The 17,998-nt window shown below is 38.7% G+C and overlaps 1 protein-coding gene across 1 annotated transcript; it reads right to left on the reverse strand.

Annotated features, from left to right (window-relative positions):
- Positions 1–2,585: 2,585 nt before the first annotated feature.
- LOC140994899 (photoreceptor-specific nuclear receptor-like) lies at positions 2,586–17,589 on the reverse strand. Its single transcript, XM_073464733.1, has 10 exons — positions 17,523–17,589; positions 14,831–14,910; positions 8,343–9,107; positions 7,568–7,718; positions 7,060–7,163; positions 6,481–6,780; positions 5,784–5,962; positions 4,668–4,908; positions 4,127–4,232; positions 2,586–3,034 (listed from the first exon to the last, which is right to left on the reverse strand). The coding sequence occupies exons 3-10, from the start codon at positions 8,443–8,445 to the stop codon at positions 2,902–2,904; spliced, it is 1,317 nt and encodes a 438-aa protein (XP_073320834.1). The 5' UTR covers positions 8,446–9,107; positions 14,831–14,910; positions 17,523–17,589; the 3' UTR covers positions 2,586–2,901.
- Positions 17,590–17,998: the final 409 nt, after the last annotated feature.

Below are 17,998 nucleotides of genomic sequence, written 5' to 3' on the forward strand. Positions count from 1 at the left end.
GGGCCTTGCACGGGACACACAACGAACGCTCAGCCGCTGCTGTTTCAACACAAAAATGCCACAGATGATGTGCTGTAAAACAAATTATCTGGATCTTGCCTTCTTGCCTCATCAAACTCATTATAATCTTACGATAATTTCCTTTTCTTGCACTCATCTTTTATTTTTCATATTTATAATAGTGTTGTATCTATTTAAGTTGCAGCACTTGCTTATGAAGCTAAAATATTTGTTTACTGAGTCCACTACCTGCGTCCAGCTCTGCTCCTCTGATGTTTTTCATGTGTTTGAATCAGAAGGTCAAGTAATACTGAGTGACGTCTCTTATCAAACTGACATTTGGCTGAGGTACCAACACTCGCTTCAGCTACAACCATCCGCTTTTACATCTCATTTCAAAGCAGAGGACACTTTATACCAATTAATACATTAATACTGTCACTATACAGGAGTCTGAAGAAAGTCTTACTGGATATTTTATACATAAAGTGTCACATTAATGCTAATATTTCACACATTTACCATGAACAAATGAAACCATGAAGAGTTAAAGGAGTTAATGTCATTTTCATCTTTCATCAGCAGAAATGTTTCACTTCACTGCTCTTAAAGAACGCTGCATACTTCCTGTTTTGTGCTGTAAAATGATCCGATTTTAAATGTTGATTAGGACCCTCAACCTATCAGGAAACTGTTTACTGATGTAATAAGTCAAGTGAGAATTTTCACTTGATTCAGAATCATTTTCTCATAAGCTTACATACAATCAAGACTTTATATTAAACCAGTGGAGTCGCCCTCTGCTGGCCATTAGAAAGATCACAGGTTTAAGGCACTTCAGCATTAGCTTCACTTTTCAGACCTGGAGGCTCTGTCTGTATTTTATACAGTCAGTGACTGATATGGTGAACTTGATAAACATTTTACCAGCTAGCATCAGCCTCTTAGCATTGTTATTGAGAGCATGTTAGCATGCTGATGCCAGCATTTAGCTCAAATCTCAGCTGTACCTACACTGTAAAATTTAAAAGTTGACTTTACCTTAAAGGGGCATTATGTAGTTTTGGAGAAGAAATTCTAACTCTTTTTTATATATATATCTTAATGAGGTAATAATACAAACTCATAAATATTTATCTTTTCCATAACTAGATAAACAAGCTGTTCTCAGAGGAAAATAAGGTCCCCAGAACACTGTTTGAAGCTAGAAAGGTGGCAGGGTCCGCCACATATAAACAAAGTAAAACAGTATGAAACTCTGTTGTCCTTTAAGGTCAGTTTGTTTATCCAGTTTATTCAGTCATGAAAACATAGAGAGTTTGTTCATTCAGTTTTTTAGGTTTGTCTTCCCCCAAACTACATAATACACCTTTAAAAAAAGTCAGATTTCTGATGTTTCACATCATCGGATAAGTCGTAGGTATGGACTGTTGTAAGAAAACAGATGCAAACAGTGAATTCATGCATCTGACAGACAACAATCAATGAATAAAACAAATTACAGTATTTGTAATATTTTTATCACACTTGTAGATAAATATAGCTTGTAGACTACTTGTACTTCTTCAAATGTTTTAAATCTGAACTTTGTTACTTCAAGAGAGGTCTGTGTGGAGGTGTGGCGCTTGAACACTGACTAAGGCAACGCCCACCCTTGGATTCATTGTCCAATAGATTTGAAGCCCTGTTAAACCAATTACATAATGACAACTGCACACCTGATGATAGGTTGACTATCAGTATTTGCCTCATATCTTCGTCCACTCTAGCCGTGATGAAGACATGTTGAAACGTTAGTTTGTTTGCACAGTTAGAGGCTGTAAATGTATCAGTGTGCTCCAGTCCCCTTCTTTCCTTTCTTTGGAAGTTTGCCATCCTCGAAGAGAAGATACACAAACTCATTTTTGTGTTTGAGTTCTTGTGAATTTCAGCATTTGACACAAGACTGATTAAATGGAATAGAAAATCTGTTTTGCTGCTTGGCACAATTCTCAGGCCGGAAACGATGAAATGTATGAATTATTTGACTTTTAAAAAGAAAAACAACTTCAGCACTGCCTCTTATTTGACCCTGATCTTTTACCGGATCCATCCATGTCTTAACAAGATGACCACAGAGCCTCTCCGGGCAGAATTATTACACAGAGACGGGAACTCCTCCTTTAACAGGCCCTTAAGTCAATATGTTTTTCTTCCAAACAGTAATTGGAATACATGATCATAAAGGAGAAATGGGCTTTCTACAAAAAACGGGCAAAAACTGTTTCTAACAACTGAAAACTGTAACTCACATCGAAGTGGTTCAACTGCCGTCTACCTTTTTATGCTTGAGATGTTGCTTTGAGATAATGTTGCATGTGTGTTTTGAGGGTTTTGTGCGTTAAAGCAGACAGAAGGAGGCACTGTTTGACTGATCCACAGTGTTTTTTCTTTCTTTACACATTTGATTATTTAAATCATGTGTTTTTAGCAAAAGTCTGAAGGCAACATTATCTCTCGTGAAGTGTGAAACTCATAGAAACAGAATCCAAACAATTTCAAGCAGTTTTTACTTTATCAAGGCATGACAACATGAATATAACAGTCAGATTAATGACAGCAGGGATATACAGTCCATCTATCACCAACAAAGATCTGCACTGTCACAAAAAACACAAAAATAATGAAACGCTGAAGGGTGAAATGCGACCAAAAATCACTTCAGACACAAATTAAAGTCTAAATATGATACAAATAGACAGCAAGCATGATGATGAGAACTGATGAGAACAAATAATAAAGTGGCTTTTACAAAAATAACACGCATGCAGAATCTCTGATATGTATACAGAAGTACAAAGCAAATATCTGTCAAATATCACCTCTCCAGACCTGGAGAATATTGACAACTGCATGATGGTTTCAGTTTTTGAACATGTCACACAACAGTTTCTCCATGGGAGTGTTTCCGATGGTCCTGTGGAAGAACAGCAGCTCGATCCGCTCTGAATTCACAAAACGCAGAGAGGGAAGAAGAAGAAGCAGCTTTCCAAACCTGAAAACACACAAGACGCAACAACAAAATCAACTTCTGCATGCAACAGGAAATGGTACAGCATGTGTAGACAATTTGCTGCTATCTCATCATTTAGAAAAGAATTACAGGTCAAGATTCAACTGGAGGAAACACTTTAACACGGTTTAAAACAAACAACTATTGTAATAACGTTTTTTGGGCTAAGTCAGACTTCGAGTCATTTGAGTCAAGTTGAAGCAAAGCCCTTGACATTTATAAAAATGGACGACTTCTGCCACTTTCTCTCACTGTACAAGAGGTGCTGCCATCTTGCGCTTTGAGTTTTTAGTTTGGCTCATGTCCTATCTGCTTACATGGAGATGGAGGGGTTTCAATACATGTACTGCAACCAGCCACCAGGGGGCGATTTAGATGTTTTGGCGTCACTTTTGTGGAGCTATCATGACGTCCCTCTTCATATACAGTCAGTGGTCAAAGCAAGTAGTAGCAACTTGAACAATAGCTTTCAATGCACAGGACTAATAATTATTTCTTCAGGCAGTGAGTTGTTCAAAGCTTTTCTTTTCATTTTCTCATTTCATATGATTTTAACTGGTCAAACCTTAAATCCTGAATGCTTTTATTCTTAAGTTCCCACTCAGGTCAACTCAAGTTCAAGTTCATGTCATAAGTGTACAGCTCTGCAGCCAGATTATTTTGTTGCTTGGTGATTTTGATAAACCTTAATTAACTGTTTATTTTCTTACAGTCTAAGTGTTTTTATTTTTCAGTATTAGTCTATTTTGCCTTTTTATTTTATATTATCTTTATTACCTTTCTTCTGTCTGTTGCTGTTCTGGGATTATGCTATTGGCTTTTTCTGTGATGTGTTTTTGTTTTTCTGGAAACCCAATAACCTTTACATCATAAAAAAGGAGAGCTCAGGGAGTTTGTCTTTAAATTGGTAGAACTTTGACAAAATACATAATTCACTTATTACCTGATAAATGCTGGTAGAAGACAAACAGGACTTTGTAATTTGAATGTTTTGTGAGTGAGTTTGGCTCATGTTACGAATCCAAAACAAGCACATAAAATCATTTTGGTGTCTGTTATGAGTCAGGATGTTACCTGGCCGGTTGACTGGGATAGTGTGAGCGGATGTGTTGTCCCAGCATCACTTGAGACTGATCCTGCAGGTTCTCTACTTGTTCTGGATCTTTCAAACCACGAGTCTCTGTGGAGGAAAGGAAACACCAACGTGAGTCGCATAAATTCAAACAGTTATTTAATATGAGCTGGTGTCACTCTCTGCACACTTGCACTGATTCATATTGACAGCTGAATTATTTAAATCTAAAATGTTCTACTCGTGTCACTAATCATGACTATTATAATCATTACATAAAATCTCTGTGGTTAAGTTAAATAAATGCATCAAGTCAAGGCAAATTATTAATGAAATGTTTAGTCTTATATCTAATATTCTTAAATTGAAATCTGTGAGAGAAAAGCCACATATTTTATTCAACTGAGTATGTTTTAATAATCTAACACAAATTAGAAAGAATTTGTGATTTGGTCTCATAACTTTACATGGCAATAATGAGATTACAGTAACACCTAACAGAAGCCTTAATGACCATTGTTGATTATTTGTTTTTGGCCTCACCTGGCTTGAAGAGCACAATGGCCTTGAGGCAGGCGAATTCTGTGGGATCTACAGCGAGCGCCTTGAAGCGGCTGAAGACTTCCTGCAGGAGGCGCAGGTCCAGGCTGGTGTAGCTGGTTTTGCCCTGCATGCCGGGGCAGAGGTCGGGCAGAGAGAGCAGCGGGCAGCTGTCCAGAGGCAGAGACCACTGGATGGCACAGAGCAGGAAGAGCTCACTCCACGCCTCCTCCAGCAGGATCACCTGCAGGGAGATGAACAAGAGTCGTAAAATAAAAACCGTGACGGAAACGTTTCAACTGGAGCTTTGTTGTCAGCTTCACTGTTCAGTCAAAGAAGTTACAAATTATATGGAAGCTCATTTGTGCCAAAGAATTACTTTTTAATAAATGATAATATTTCTTTTTATTTGTAAAATAGTTAATAATAATAATAATAATAATAATAATAATAATAATAATAATAATTATTATTATTATTATAATCACAAATATGATATAGTTGACAAGCAGTAACAAAAAAATAGGACTTATTATTGCACAAATATGATTTATTTAAATGTTGTCATTTAAAATAATATTTCTAAATTCTGAATTTGTGACATTATTATGTTTTTGTACATATTTGAATGATTTAGTATCTCATACAGTTATGTTTTTACAACCAATGAAATATTCTTTTATCTATTTTTAAGTCAAGATAATGATAAAAATATCACAAGCTTATTTTTTTCATATTTGATTATTTCTCATTGTTATCTTCTCTACTCTGTTAATTTTATCAATACAATTATATCAATATTTTCAAAACAAAAACAAGACTAAAACTTACCAAAAAGTAATGATGAAATTTATTACATTTTTTGTCATCAAATAATAACTAAATGATAACGTAAAAAAAAACAACTACTATTTTATTCAAACAAAGACTGAATCTAAAATCAAATCAAATTTAACCCTCCACATAACTTTCTTTTTTCCCTACAGCTCTGTATAAGCAAATACAATATTTGTATGTTCCTGGTGGGAATGGGATTTCATAGTCTTAGAAGTTTGAATATTGATTATTTTGAAAATATAATAAGTAATAATAAGTTATTTTTATTTCTGTATGTCTCACCTGGTCTCTGAAGGGCAGGTTGGAAAACACCGGCAGGTTTTTGGCCCACTTCACTGACATGAAGAGCAGCCTCGCCGAGGTCTCGTATACATTTTCAGAGCTGGACGGGTACAGAGCCATGTGGTACTCTGAGGACGCTCGCTCCGGCTCGTTGCTGGTCACGTCAATGTTCTCGTCAACTGAAAATGGAAAGATGGGGTCAGGATTGAGGGCGCAGGGTCAGATGAAACTACTTAACCTTATGTTCTGCTGCCAGCGTCAGGCTTGGGATCTGGTTTATAAAGTTTATGCATGCTAACATTTTAACTTGTTAGCAAGCTATCTTTGAGCATATTCACATGAGTGTGCCCACCTGCTACATGCTGAAGATTAAGTGCTAAATTGTAGCATGTTTGACAAAAAGGCTGCTAATAGAATGATCTTTTTTACTACAGGTTATAATTAGTACATTATTTCATATTTTGATTCTTTTTATTGTGTTTTATCATTGATTGTATGACTGATTGTTTCAAAAAGAAATTCCTGTTTCTTCCTAGAGACAGCCTCATGGTGACCTTATCACAGGTTTGGATGTAACAACAGTTTTGACAAACACTTGGTATAATTGCACAGTAAATTGATGCAACTCTTTGTCTAATCTCATCTGAGTGTAATTTCCAGCCAGCAGCCTCGCTCTCAAACATTAAACCTTCCTCACCGTCCTCGGGCTCCAGCTTGGCACAGGTCTCGGCTGTCATGAGGCTGGCCATGAAGCGGTGGTTGTTCTGGGGACTGATGCAGCGCTGGGGGGTGACTGAGGAGGTGATGGACATGGAGGAGGTGATGTGTGGCCATGTGATGACAGACCCAGTAGAGGAGGAGGAGGAAGAGGAAGAAGACGATGAGGAAGAGGAGGTGGGCTCTCGTGTGGTGGCCAGGTGCTCCTTCTCAGGGTCCACGTCAATGGAGTCCAGACGGACCTGAGCTGTGCTGCGGGGCTGCCGTTCGTTCTGCACCGCTGCAGTGAGGAAAACGATGAGGGCTTTTAATTTAAAAAAAAATAAACAGCCAAAAGAAATTCTTTACTGTCATAGACGAGCAAAGACACCAGACAAGCTTCACATTTAAGAAGCTGGAATCGGAGACTTTTTTCTTTAAAAAATGACTGAAAACAATGAATCGTTTCTCAAAAGTTTTGTGATTAACTTCAAAGTTGAAAACTAATTGATTAAATGTTGCAGCCATAAATGGATCTTATATTATCTGATGTTGAATAAACGTATTAATAGACACTTACCGTCCTTATTCATGCCCGCCTGCAAGCACTTCTTCAGCCGACACGCCTGGCACTGGTTGCGATGAGCTTTGTCCACTGGACACATGCCTGTACCGGCCTGGCACCTGTTGACCCACAGACAAAACTTTAAAGGGAGAGTCCACTCAAAAATTACAAAAATACTGTATTTAATAATGTGAGGGAAAAAAAAAATATATATATATCTGAAATTCAAATGTATTTATATGAAATGCAAAGTGACCTGTTACTATCTGCATAGATTATAGTGGATCATACAGCCTCAACCCAAGCAGTTTCTGTTCTTTTTAATTTTGCCCATGGTGGCTACACTTTTGTTGTCATGTGACAAAGTAAACATGGCCATCATTTCCTGTGTGTGGGTTTTTGTTGGGAGTAACTAAATTTAAAGAAAATGATGTAATCCTCACACTTTCAATGTGCCTTTATTTCCCATAATGCACCTCATAAACTAACTGGCTTTAATGGGATGGGGACAGCTTCCTCTTGCCTGTAAATGAGCCTCCTCCTCACGCTGCGTTTGAAGAAGCCACTGCAGCCGTTGCAGGCGTAGATGCCGTAGTGTTTCCCGCTGCTGGTGTCTCCGCACACTTTGCAGACCAGAGCTGGGCTCAGAGCCTTCCCCGGGGCCGGACTCTTGGCTGTGAGTCAAACACGGTCACACAAGGCAGGTCAGTTAGTGCCATTCATGTAGTCCGGTATTGTTTCACACATGTGCCTGCCATCTGTACTGTCAGCTCAGTCTGCATGCGGCTCAACAGTTTCACAAAACACTAGAGTCAATATTGCAACAGCCGTTTGGGTCTGGAAATCTAATTTAGGGGATGATTATGAAATTAAAACAATAAATAGCTGAAGGCAGATTAACAACTAACACAAACCATGTAGGGATGCTGATATTAATCCAAATAAACCCATTAATCATACATAAATTCAGATAGCATTGCCTACAGTTGCATAAAAAATATTTATTTTGGCCTTGTTCTACTTTAATTAAGTATATCTGTATTTTAGAAATGCAGTTGTGGAAGCTTGGAGCTATTTACGCTTCACACTTGTGTGGAGTTAAAGAAACTTAAAATAAAATTATACAGATGATTTTTGAGTTAAATATTTAAATACATAAAAAGGCATTAAAACAGTTGTGTCATCTCAAACAAAAAGCCTCCATCAGTCTGTTTTTTCTTGATACTTTTTTTCTTGACTACAAGTTTGCATCCCATCTTTCAGGCTTCATCACCTGTCGCTCCAGGTGAAACTCTTACCTCCTCTGCTGTCGTCAGTCCCGCCGCTCCCAGAGGACTCACTGGGGGAAGCGGACGACATCATGGGGATCTTCGACAGGTGATCCTCCATCATTTTTATCATAAAAATGACTCCCGGAGTGATGATGAATGAAGATCACAAACTTTGTTCCGAATTGTTAGTCCTCTTCTCTGGAGTTTTAAATTTTCAACATATATTGTCCACAATTAACACACAAAAAGTTCAAGTTCCTTTCGTTAGGGACAGAAATGTGTCACTGTCAGGCCTCCAGTGGTCCCCAGCGGGCAGATGGTAGGTCGAGTTCCCTGCAGATCCTCTACTGTGTGGAGATGCAGATGGGTTGGGGTCCTGCCATGAGCTGTAGCTCCCACTTGTTGCAAGTCAACAGGTTGTGTGTCCTCCCTCCGTCACTGTCTGTGGGTGCTTCTCGGTGGCAGCTCCTCAAAAGGGAGCCCCGGGGGGTGGAGGGGTTAGGATTAGCCCCACGCGCTGTGTAAGCAGCATGCTTATTTGTCATCCTCTTAATCTTTACTGTTCATCTACTGGATCAATCAGTCACATTGACGGAACATTGGTGCTGCTCGGCCTCAGATCTTCATCACAAACAAAAAACAGAAGAAAAACAAAGAAAACAGCGATGACTTCTAAAACTGCAGCTCTCTTGTAGAAGAGTTGTAACTTTAGACCAGTTCCCATCCAGCTCTGTCTTCTCGTGTCTCCTCTGTCCACGAGGGCATCCATCAGTCAGCACTCCTCTTCGGTATCTGCATTTAAAGGGATGATTACATGAGGCGCACATTATTATATTTACCAGCCTCTTCAATTTGTGTTTCCCCTCCTTTCCCTCCTCCTTTAGCCTCAAAATTCCAGCTCCATTTCCCCCTGCTGTATATTTGATCTGTGTGATTGCCTCCCATTCATAATGACTCCCAGTGTTTGCTGAAGAGCTGCCTATTAACTCCCATTTCGCTCTTTTTTGACAAACTAGAGATCATCCGCTTCCCTCTGGCTGCCAGGAGAAAAAGGTCACAGAGGGAATAATAGAGTTTTGAATGGCTGATGTTTTCGCCTGCACTAATTTAGCTCATTCATGAGGGTCTCGCATTTATTATTAAGTAGCCAGAATCATCATACATGTGGCATTTACATAGGCGGCAGCTCTGAGCAGCTACGGACCAGATCTGCCAAGAACAAGCAGACAAAACTCAGGGAGGGACTACACATGCAGCCTTGTAATCATTTTTAAACGAAATTGACTTGCTGTTTACCAAAAACGTCAGACAATTTGGAGCAAAATGACAAGCTTCACACATTATTGCTGTGATAATGACAAGAAAGGCATCAAAACTAAAAACAAACCAGTCTTTAAAAATACTCATTCTGAGCATGATTGTGAAAAACAAACAGGAGAAGGGTCATGGAGGATGTAAAACTCAAAGCAGGAGTCAAACAACACTTCTGTCGTTAATGACAGTACAATCGTTCTCTAATGATCAACTCTCTGCTCATTTTCATCATTTGTTTCTTCACACAGTTGAGCGGTTCAAGTGAATGATCTTAATCTGAAGAGGACGCGAGCTGCCATGTTTCTGACATCTGTGCGCTGGCATCTGCACTGACTCGTTGTTGTTTGTTTTTCTGTTTGCTGTTTGTTCTAATGCGTGTTAATAACTGCGCTCAGGACTCTGTTCATACATTGGACATATGAGCACTTTAAAGCTGCACTAATTGAGTTTTCACAGAGGAACAAGCTCAAACCGCAACATCTGACATATTATCCCTTTATAAAGCAACATTAATGTTCATTTGGAGTCGCCATAATCACTTTCGTTTTAGCTTTTTCTCTCCCCCACTCCTGATAGAAATGTTCTTTAGCCACTTAATATTCCACTTTTTCACCAGCTGGTCACTAACTTCATCTGATGGGCAGCAGGTTTATCAGCTGCCTGTTGCGGGCCAGAAAACTCAAACAATGAGCTAAAACAGGCTAAAAGACAGGGCGTCGAGCTGATAGCATCTGTAAGGTTAATGATTACTCTGTGTTGGTTTGAGCTGGGCCATATAATGTGCCCTGCTATTTTAGAGAACTGGTGCCTTTTTTAGGCATGAGGATGAGTTTACATTCACACAAACCGAGCTTAGATTTCATGTCAGAATGACACAAACGTATTTTACTGATTACTTTACAAAAACACGAATTTAAACTTTATTCACTGATTTGGGGGACAGATCATATTTTATGGAGACAATGTTTCCTGGTTTTCCTGGCAATTTCCTCCGGCTGCTTTGCCTGAACCCTCTGTGATTTACTGATGAACAGAACCGGGCTCCAACGAACACAAACTCCAAGACCTGCAGCCAGTCTGACGACAGGGAATCCAGTACAGAGGTGGTTTACAAAGCTGAGCTGCTGTTGGACTGTTCCTGCTTGCTCATTCGGCCATGCAGCTAACGTTAGTGCTCCTATTAGTTGACTAACGATAGGCTCCCGGATTGAAAGAAAACCACCTTGGTACTGAATTACCTGTCGTCAAATATGCAGCTGTCAGTCTTTGATGGTGCTGTGCGGCTGTTTGGCGAGCCCTCTCAGCACTTACTCAGCTGTGTTCAATGGGGGCTCCCAGTCGGTTATTTTGTCATGCAGCTGCATGGCGAGGGGCGTAGTTCACACTCAGCACTAACGATATAGGCTCCTATAGATGCCAATCGATATCCTCAACAAGTTCCTCCCTACCTGATCGTTTTTCCAGGAACCACGTAAATATGTGGAAGCAAATAACACTCAAAACCTCCATATGTCTAAAATCTGTCTCAATCCTGACTGAGCAACATATTACACACAGTCATGTGATCATATAAAAAATATTGATTTGTGTACCTTTAATTAAAAAATTAATTAATTAAACAGAGTTGATTGATTTGTGTTGACAGCTGGTTATTTTGTGAAACATATATCTGTATGGCATTAAAACAACTGTCCTCAATGCCAGAACCGTGTGATCACTGCTAAACTCTAAGTAGAAAATTAGCTAGGAGAGCAAAATTAATGTCCATGTCAGCGAGTTCGAGCTCCACAATAACAAGGCCGACCATAATTGGAAAAACTAAGTGGAAAGCATTTAAGGAGATTAGAGTTTGACCACATTTTGTCTGCCTGGGCACCAGCCACAGTCACCAGAAGACGAGGGGGGGAAGAGACACAATTAGCTCAAAAGATTAAAAGAGCAGTGAAGACACACTCCTTGTGGGCATCTTTGGCCATATGGTGGCTACTCTCTTCACCCTTGGCCAACACACTGTTGACCTTTGTAAGATTTAACAGTTAATTAGTTGTCTGAGATCAGTGGTCTGCAGGCTCTCTGCGTGGATTCACCTGAATTACTCACCGATCACTTGTGTGGATATGGACATTATTTAAGGATATGTTCACCCAAACATGAAAATTTAGACGTCATCTACGCACGCTCGTGCAGGTGGAAAGTCAGGTGAGGTTTGTAGTCTACAAAACATTAACTTCACAGCAAAACAGTGTTGCAGTATTCTCCTAAACAAATGAAGTAGATTGGGACTTATTTTGAAACGTACAAAGCAACAGCAAAAACAAACATAAAACGTTTCCATACAGCTTGTAATCCAAGTCTCCAGAAGCTCCACGATCCCAGATTGATTTACACCCTTTTTTAAGCCAAAATCTTTGCTGTATAGCCGCTAAGCTAAGCGCCCCATCTGAAGTGGGTGCACAAGCTCAGCCACACGTCAAGGGTGTAAAAAAAACCTTATTCAAATCAATTTGGGATCGCGGGGCTGTGAGAGACTTGGATTACACCATGAGAGCTGTATGGAACTTTTATACACTGTTTTGCTGTGAAGCTCCAGAAACGTTTTGTTGACTTCACAACTTCACCCGACTTTGTTAATTGTAATTGTCCTGTCGATTCTATCTTATATTTGTGTTTCATGTGTTTCCTGGGTCTTTTAGACTTTTCTTACTTTCTGTCGATTAAAAAGAGAGCTCACTGCTGTCATATGTGCCAAAAGATGTTGCTCATTGTTAACAAAATTCACCAAAAAGATCAAAACAGGGCGATTCTTTGCTGTTTGCTGTGCTCAGTGTAATCATGTGGCATCTTCTTGAATATATTCACATCAGGGTAGGAAATGAGTAAGTCACATTTTATTTTGAAGAATTTTTGTTACAGCTTACACAACATTAAACACACGTTTACATATATATCTTGTTTGCAGATCTTTTATTGCATTTTATTGACACTGACATTAAGCTATTGTATCTTTGTGTATCGTTATTTTATCTGATGTTTATCTGAACTTTTTAGCTGAAATTATTTATTTTCATTAATTGTAAACAAACCTCTCTTGTTTTTTCGTCCACGCTTATGATAATAAACTATTACTTTATATATTTAATTTATACTCGAGAAATGTTCTTCTCCTCAGATGGTAAAAGGCCCCAGAAACTGCATTTAGACCTGTCTATTATTTAGATCAAAATCAGCTAACCGACCAGTGTCTGACTCATCTCTTCTTCATGTATTATGCAGCTTTAATTTACTTATAATGTGCTGGTGGTGCCTTTTTAATATCTTATGAGGACCTCATGAGTGATAGCATTATTGCTTTATTATTTATTGAAATCACTTTTATTATCCACTCAAATAATTTGAGGTATGCAAAAAGGGTCAAGGTTTGGGTTTGTTAACCCTCAATTATTAAACACAGGTATTTTTATAAAAAAAAAAAAAAGTGATCATTGAAGGAGGGTTTGGGTTCAAAGCATTCTGAAATATTGGCTGTTCACAAAGTGGGTTCCTGCAGCTCTTCCTCGTTCAAATCACAATAATGTTCAACATTTAGTGATCACTCCTCAGTTGGCTCCGACCCTCTCAGTGCTTCTTTTTTAAAAAAAAACTTGTCTTTAATTCTGGTATAAGCTGGAATATAGATGTGTCTGGCCCTATCATGCAATATTGAGAAGTCCTTAATAATATTCCCGGATCTTAACAAAATTAATCATTTGTTCTTTGATCAATGGACGAATTTATCACTACATTTTTTTTAATGTTTGGTCACTATTTTTGGTTATATTTGTCTCACTTCCAGCAACAAGGAGAGATCAAATGTGTTTTCTTCCACCAGAGAACAATAAAAGACATACAAACTGAAACACAAACATGCAAATACTCTGACTACAGATGCAGATCGTTGAAAGGAACACACAATCTGTATCTGTTCCCTTCATTAATAAGGCCAGTGTTGTATTAAAGTAACACCTGCTGTAGGAGTGTGACTGTGTTGAGCTGCAGATCAGATCTGCTCTCTATGTTTAGAAGATGAGTCTGTGGATGAGATGACTGGCTGCAGCCTGCAGGTTCAACCAATCGCAGCATTGTGACACTTTACATAATAATGATAAGCTGCAGTGACACCATCAAAGTTTTAGGTAAAGACTTGCTTACATGAGCAGGCCATAGATTATGCCAAGACAAATAGATTAGCATGGGAGCAGCCTTATATTAGGATTCAAAGAATGATTAGAGGAGCCGAGTTATGTAACGACATTAATGAGTCTCGTCTTCATATGAGACTGAAAACACGTCTGAAAGCACCAGAGCAGTTCAACATGTGACAAAGCTGCAGCCTCTTCATTTTCCTTTCAAGCAACAAAATGTCATCCAGCCACAGCTGCCAACCCAAAGCATCGGGTCGAGGGATGAGACTCAAGAATCAACTATCTTTCCCCAGGAAGTTACATTTTGTTCCTTTAAGGTTGATTTTCTGACTTCAAAGTCCTCAACATTAACTACCAACACACTGTACAGTACATAATGTTTTAATTACATCTAATAGTACAAATTTAAATGCCAGACACATCAAAATCTCCTCAACTGATCCTTGGGCCAAGTCTGATCTGCCCCCAAAGTCTTTTTAAAGTATCCAGCCAAGATTGGATTTTAAGCTTTGTGATGAAAGCATTTTTATTTGACAATTAAACTGAATTTTACAAAGAACAGTTAATCCAGTTAATTAAACAGAGTATTGTAAGTATCAACAGAATTAAATTATCATTTGATTTGCCAATTATTAGTTTTCTGTTGTTAGTCGACCAACCATAATAAAATGATTTGATCTAAACAAGCCTTCTGTTATCACACCTGTTGTTTACGCATTACAACACACCTGATTACATCACCGCCCTCATACTCAGTAACCTCACCACCAGGCCACACATATGAAAGAGGATAACTGCATACACACATACACAAGGGGTGAGTGTTACCATGGATCATGAAGGAAACTCAAGGAGGAGGGTGGAGATGAGAGGGGGGGTTGTTAAATCTGATCTGTCCAGTGCTGACGACGGCAGTTTGGCTGCGTCCTCACATCAGCCCTGCATCAATGTGTGCGTGTGTTATATAACAACGTGATAAAGCTGCCTTTGGGATCTGACTGTGGCCGCTGAGCCTCTTACCTGTGAGTCAGGTGTGTCAGGTGGAAAGCTCGGCAGCAGATCTTCATCTTCCACATCACTCATCTCCAACTGACGATGGTCTGACAACAAAGACAGATTTTAAAGGGATAGTCTGTGATTCATGAAGTGTTTCCTCTATTTCCTTTATTACGAGTTTTCTTTTCTAATAAATGGATATTTTTTATTTGTGTCAGTCAGTCAATCATTTACGAAACTATGAGCCAGATTTCTATTTTAAATTTGCTGTTCATATTCAGGGTCTTCTGATATTCAATCCCTATAAACCCCTGGCATAAACCACCATCATTAACAAAGCTTCTGTTTGATTGAGATCGATTCTATATTTTTATCATTTGTTTTCTGTCTCCATTTTAGTCATATCCTGAAAAATCTTGTCCAATACTAATTTCTACGTTTTTGAAAAATTCTGAGCATCGTTCGGGGCCCTGTCAAATCATTCAGGGGCCCTTACAGATGTACTGGAGATACAGTCTGTGTGTTAACTGTTGCAGGATTCTGGCCAGCCGTGTGTCCAGCTCTTTCTGTCCTGACCTAGATCTCTGACAGTAAACAGCTGCTTCATAAAGCACAGTCGTGCTGTCATCAGCAGAACGGCCGTGAGAGATAAATGTCAGATTGGACCTCGGCTGAGCCTCTTGATGCAGCTCAGGGCCCTGCGGTTTGTTTAGGAGATCTACAGACACTTAGCCGCCAACTGCTGCTGCTGCTGCTGGCATTGTTTTGTTTTGTGTTTTAATTAACACTGTTTACATTTAAGGCATACAATAGACAGAAACTAGAATTACTGTTGTAGGTCGCTGCACACGAGTCAAGTTGCAGTTTACATCCATTTCAATATATCAAAGACTTTGAAGGACTGTAATAAAAAATTGGCAAAATGGACGCCATTCAGCAGGACACACCTTTGGTCACTTCTGTCCAGACTGTTACAAATCACTGGAAAAAGATAAAATCAGGATCGAGGTTAGATTGTGGTCATAGTTTTTAAAAAAATAATGAAAAAAACCAACAACTATCAATTATTATTGACGTTAGAATAAATCACAGTTTCTTCTGTTAAAGTCTGATGTTTTGTTGACCCATCCATCCACACTCAAGTTCTTTGGCTTAAATATGAGCATGATGTAACATATTCAGGTGTGTCCTTACATTTCAATGTTTATATTCAGGGACGCTGAAAGTCAGTCACAGTTAGCGGTGCTCGGAGGGCAGTCCACGTAATGACGTCATAGTAAATGGTGCAAAACATGCATGTTTTTTGTATTTCTTTTTTTTTTTGCTCTCATTGATTTTATTCACATAAAACTGATATCTAAGTTTTTTTGTTTTTTTTTATTTGGTGAAAAGATGTAACAACACAGAAACAACAACAACAAGAAAACAAGACATAAATCCTCATTGATGATATGATAAGAGTCCAGGCGTCGAGTGACATTTGGTGATATCCAGTTGTGGGTAAGGATGTTTTTTGTATTAAGTTGAATGGCCAGGATCACTTAAATCTAACAGTTATTAGCAACAATTCATGACAATTTGAAAAGGTTTTGGAAACCGGAACACCAGCATACTAAAGGTCGGAGCAGACACAGAAACTACAGTCAGCAACAGCAACAAGGACATGAAGAGGGGGAGAAATTCCCCTCTTCATGTCGCATCCTGATGCCAGGTGTGAACTGCCATCCCCGTCTGATCGGATCACCAAAGGCACATATTAATGCCAGGGATCAACAGCCTCATAGTTTACCATAATGCAGTGAGGATACATAGAGGAGACGAGCGTATATTGTCACTGTTAACACAGACTCCAGTGGATTTCGTACATTTGACTGATAAAGCTGAGAATTGTGGAGCGAATTAAGGCTTCATGATCAAAGAGTTTTATTATCCTGTGGACACTTCTGTTCTTCTCGCCCATGGGTGCTCTCTCTCTCTCTCTGTGTGTGTCTGTGTGTGTGTGTGTGTGTGTCTGATGCGAGTCTGCATCACATTTTTTGATTTTCTTATAATTCCTCATTTCAGAGCACCCCACTTCATTGGTTTTGTAGGTAATAAAGGTTGTTAAACAACCAAATCAATGAAGAAAGATAAACTTGACTCTGTGGATCTTATGATTATATCTTTGACAACATTCAAGTCCACAGTGCTGTTCAGCGATGAATCAACTTAAGAAGATTTAAATAATCCTTTTGAATGTCAACTGTTGTCAAAGAGTAGGATTAAAAAAAATCCAGGTATTCTTTTATTAACCAGGTATTAATGCTTACTTACCAATTAAAACTTTTTTGAAAAGGTATTATTTAATCCTTTTAGAAAATTAAATTCAAACAATATAGATATTTGGTTGAATACACTTCTCAAAACAGCAATTTTATGGATAATATTTAAAGATTTTCAAGGTTACAACTAGTTTACAACCTACTGTAACTGCTGTTCACTAAAGAGAATTTAATTTCCCATCTTAATAAATTATTTCTGTGGTATTGCAAAGCCTGGAGGGCAGCAGGAAGCAGATCGCAGTGACTTGTCTTTGAGGTTTAACACCTTCAGTTTCAGCCACTAACTCCACGTCCACTTCTCACCTGTCCTAAATTTCATTTTTGCATTAGTTGAGTAAAAAAATCTTATTAGGAAAACGTCTGTCAGTTGTATTTCAGTCAAAGACCTCAATTACCTTGACCACTGCTGCTGCTTCTGCTGCTGCCGGGGATTAGTTCAGATGACTGTAGATTAGCGCTCCTGTGGAAACACAGAGGAAGCAAGAAGATTATAGAAATGAGGTAACTGAAATGACTATTGTTACATTTCTGTGAGTAACAATACAGTTTTAGTGCTTTGTTTTAACAGATGGCTGTAGGGATGCACTTCTAGGAGCATTGTTCTTTCTAAATTTATAACTTTGTATGAAATTGAAATCCTGAAACATCTCTCCTGCATGTCATGGTCTCATGGACTATCAGGTATATTTAGTAATTGATTTTTGTCTATTGAATTGAGACAGGAGTAACTGTCTCATACAGTCCTATGACCTGGGAAATGAGGGGTTGGACAAAACTCCCATATTTTTTGGTGAAAATAACCAATTTCTGGCCACCAATTTGGGTTGTGGTAACGTGGTATATGCATGTGTCACTAGTTCTGACATTTTTG

Source organism: Pagrus major, chromosome 4 (assembly GCF_040436345.1).
Source record: "Pagrus major chromosome 4, Pma_NU_1.0".
Classification (NCBI taxonomy): domain Eukaryota; kingdom Metazoa; phylum Chordata; class Actinopteri; order Spariformes; family Sparidae; genus Pagrus; species Pagrus major.

What these genes read in the sequence shown, in the direction of transcription:
- LOC140994899 (XM_073464733.1), bottom strand. Translation starts at nt 8,445, where the DNA reads ATGATAAAAATGATGGAGGATCACCTGTCGAAGATCCCCATGATGTCG. An exon ending in GGCGGGCATGAATAAGGACG is followed by an intron (nt 6,781 to 7,059) that starts GTAAGTGTCTAT and finishes TCCTCACTGCAG; the next exon opens with CGGTGCAGAACGAACGGCAG. An exon ending in ACCTGCCCTTCAGAGACCAG is followed by an intron (nt 4,909 to 5,783) that starts GTGAGACATACA and finishes ATCTCCCTGCAG; the next exon opens with GTGATCCTGCTGGAGGAGGC.